The sequence below is a fragment of the Galeopterus variegatus genome, unplaced genomic scaffold (assembly GCF_000696425.1).
Source record: "Galeopterus variegatus unplaced genomic scaffold, G_variegatus-3.0.2 Scaffold753, whole genome shotgun sequence".
Classification (NCBI taxonomy): domain Eukaryota; kingdom Metazoa; phylum Chordata; class Mammalia; order Dermoptera; family Cynocephalidae; genus Galeopterus; species Galeopterus variegatus.
This window is the reverse complement of record NW_007726864.1, coordinates 196697-199044: the sequence shown is the minus strand read 5'-3', so window position 1 is coordinate 199044 and position 2348 is coordinate 196697. Positions and strand designations below refer to the sequence as shown.

At 40.5% G+C, this 2348-nt stretch overlaps 1 protein-coding gene across 1 annotated transcript in view; it reads left to right on the top strand.

Annotated features, from left to right (window-relative positions):
• GOT1 (glutamic-oxaloacetic transaminase 1, soluble) overlaps positions 1-2348 on the top strand; it is a 23774-nt gene that overhangs the window by 14837 nt on the left and 6589 nt on the right. Inside the window, exons 3-5 of the mRNA XM_008572113.1 lie at positions 231-354; positions 821-933; positions 1300-1404. Coding sequence (XP_008570335.1) covers positions 231-354; positions 821-933; positions 1300-1404 — 342 coding nt within the window. The remainder of the gene's footprint in view (positions 1-230; positions 355-820; positions 934-1299; positions 1405-2348) is intronic.

Below are 2348 nucleotides of genomic sequence, written 5' to 3'. Positions count from 1 at the left end.
GTGCTTCTCTTCTCTTAGCCTTAGTTTCCTCATTTGTAAACAGAGGCAAATAATTGTACCTTCTCCATGTGAGGTTTTGATGAGATAATGCAGTTAAAGGGCTTAGCACAGAGCAGGCACAAAGTAAGCACTCATTATCACCTTATTTTTGCTCTCATTATCACCTTATTTTTGCTAATATCATCTGACCTCACCATTATCAACCTGTGACCTTGTGTCTTCTCTTTCAGGTAGGAGGTGTGCAGTCTTTGGGGGGAACAGGTGCACTTCGAATCGGAGCTGAGTTCTTAGTACGATGGTACAATGGAACGAACAACAGGAACACACCTGTCTACGTGTCCTCACCAACCTGGGGTGAGTCTTTTAGCTGTAGTGCGAGGAGAAACAGAGAAGCCAGAGAGAATTATCCTCATAACTGGCTACACAGAAAATGTAATCCAGCCCTGAAACAGCTGACTTCGGGAATGGCTTGAGCAGTGGATTGTGGCAATACGTGAGAAACTGGGCACTCAAATTCTATCAGGATATTTTCCCCAAGACTCTTGGTAGACTTGTATTTTAGTCTATGTTGCAACTCCCTAGAGGAAGCATAAAGTTTAGATGCAGGAAGTACCACTGTAGTGGGATATAAGTTTGCCATTTATGTGATTGGTTGAACTTGTCCTTGGTTATAGTCATTCTTCTATATCTTCACCCCTAGCCTCAATGTCATCCAGTGGACATTGAGCCTGTGAGGGCCTTGGAAGCAGACTTGTATCCTTTCCAATTATGCCTCCTGTTGTTTGTAAAAGCCTTGATCATTTTACCCCTTTGCTTGCAGAGAATCATAATGGTGTATTTTCTGCTGCTGGTTTTAAAGACATTCGATCCTATCGCTACTGGGATGCAGAGAAGAGAGGACTTGACCTCCAGGGTCTCCTGAGTGATCTGGAGGTGGGTGATATAGAAGAAAAAGTAAAGAGAATCCTATGGTGTTAGGAACAGCAGGGAAGGTCTTTGGATCAGTCGATAAGTGAGAAAGTCTGAGACATTCTCCGCAAACCAGCTTGTGGTTTCCGAAATAGCAGGTAATAGGAGAACACAAAAGAGAGACCTGACAGAGTGATAAGAATACGGTCATTGGGCTGACGCATAGGCTTAGTGCAGCCTTACAACCCCAAGGTCACCAGTTTGGATCCCCGTACTGGCCAGCTGCCAAAGGAAAAAAAAAGGAAAGAATATGGTCTTACCAGTGTGCTCCTGACTCTGTCTCCTGCTGTTACTGCTAGTGTCAGTGCTGACACACTTCCTTCTCCTCAGAATGCTCCTGAGTTCTCCATCTTTGTCCTCCACGCCTGTGCACATAACCCAACTGGGACCGACCCCAGTCCAGAGCAGTGGAAGCAGATTGCTTCTGTCATGAAGGTAACTTCCTTTCCAGAGCATCTCTTAGAAAATAGTACGTATTTTTTAATGTATTCAAAAGCAAAACCTGTTTACTGAAAAATTTGGAAAATGGAAAAAAGTCCAAAGAAGGCAGTAAATAATAACTGTAAATTCTATTTCCCGAAGAAAGACACTGTTAATGGTTTGGTAGATAGGATGTCAGGCTTTGTGTGTGTTTGTGTGTTTGTATGTATAGTTTTATATATATAGGTTGAATAGCCCTTATCCCAAAACGCTTGGGATCAGAGTGTTTGGGATTTCAAATTTTTTTTGGATTTTGAAATATTTGCAGGATACATACAGATTGAATATCCCTAATCTGAAAATTCAAAATCCAAAATGCTGCAGTGAGCATTTCCTTTGAGTATCTTGTCATCACTCAAAAAGTTTTGGATTTTGGAGCATTTTGGATTTCAGATTTTTGGATTAGGGATGCTCAAGGGATCATTTTGTCTATACTAATTTGTAACACACTTTGTTTTACACTTGAACTTCTTTATATACATGTTATTAAATGTTTTCCAGCATCATTTTTCATAGCTACATTATATTCCTTTCATGGATATGTCATATTAGGGATTAGATAAATCATCTGATGGACATTTAGGTTTATTTCAGATTTCTCGATCTTATGAACAATTATGTGGTAAAACATTTTATTTCTTTTCTTGGGATAACTTTCTAGATTGGAATTTCTAGCCCAAAGTGTATATATTCTTCATTAACATGTTATAGAATACTTATTGAGAAACTATTATATGCTGGGTACCATGGGGATATGATAAGTGAACAAAGCAGACATGGTCCCCACCCTCAAAGATATGGCCTAGAATTCCAAGGGAGTTGGGGGAGCGTGAGTGATGAGGCTAGAGAATAAACAGGGGCCAGGGCCTGTGCTGAGACATTGGACTTTACTCTCAGGA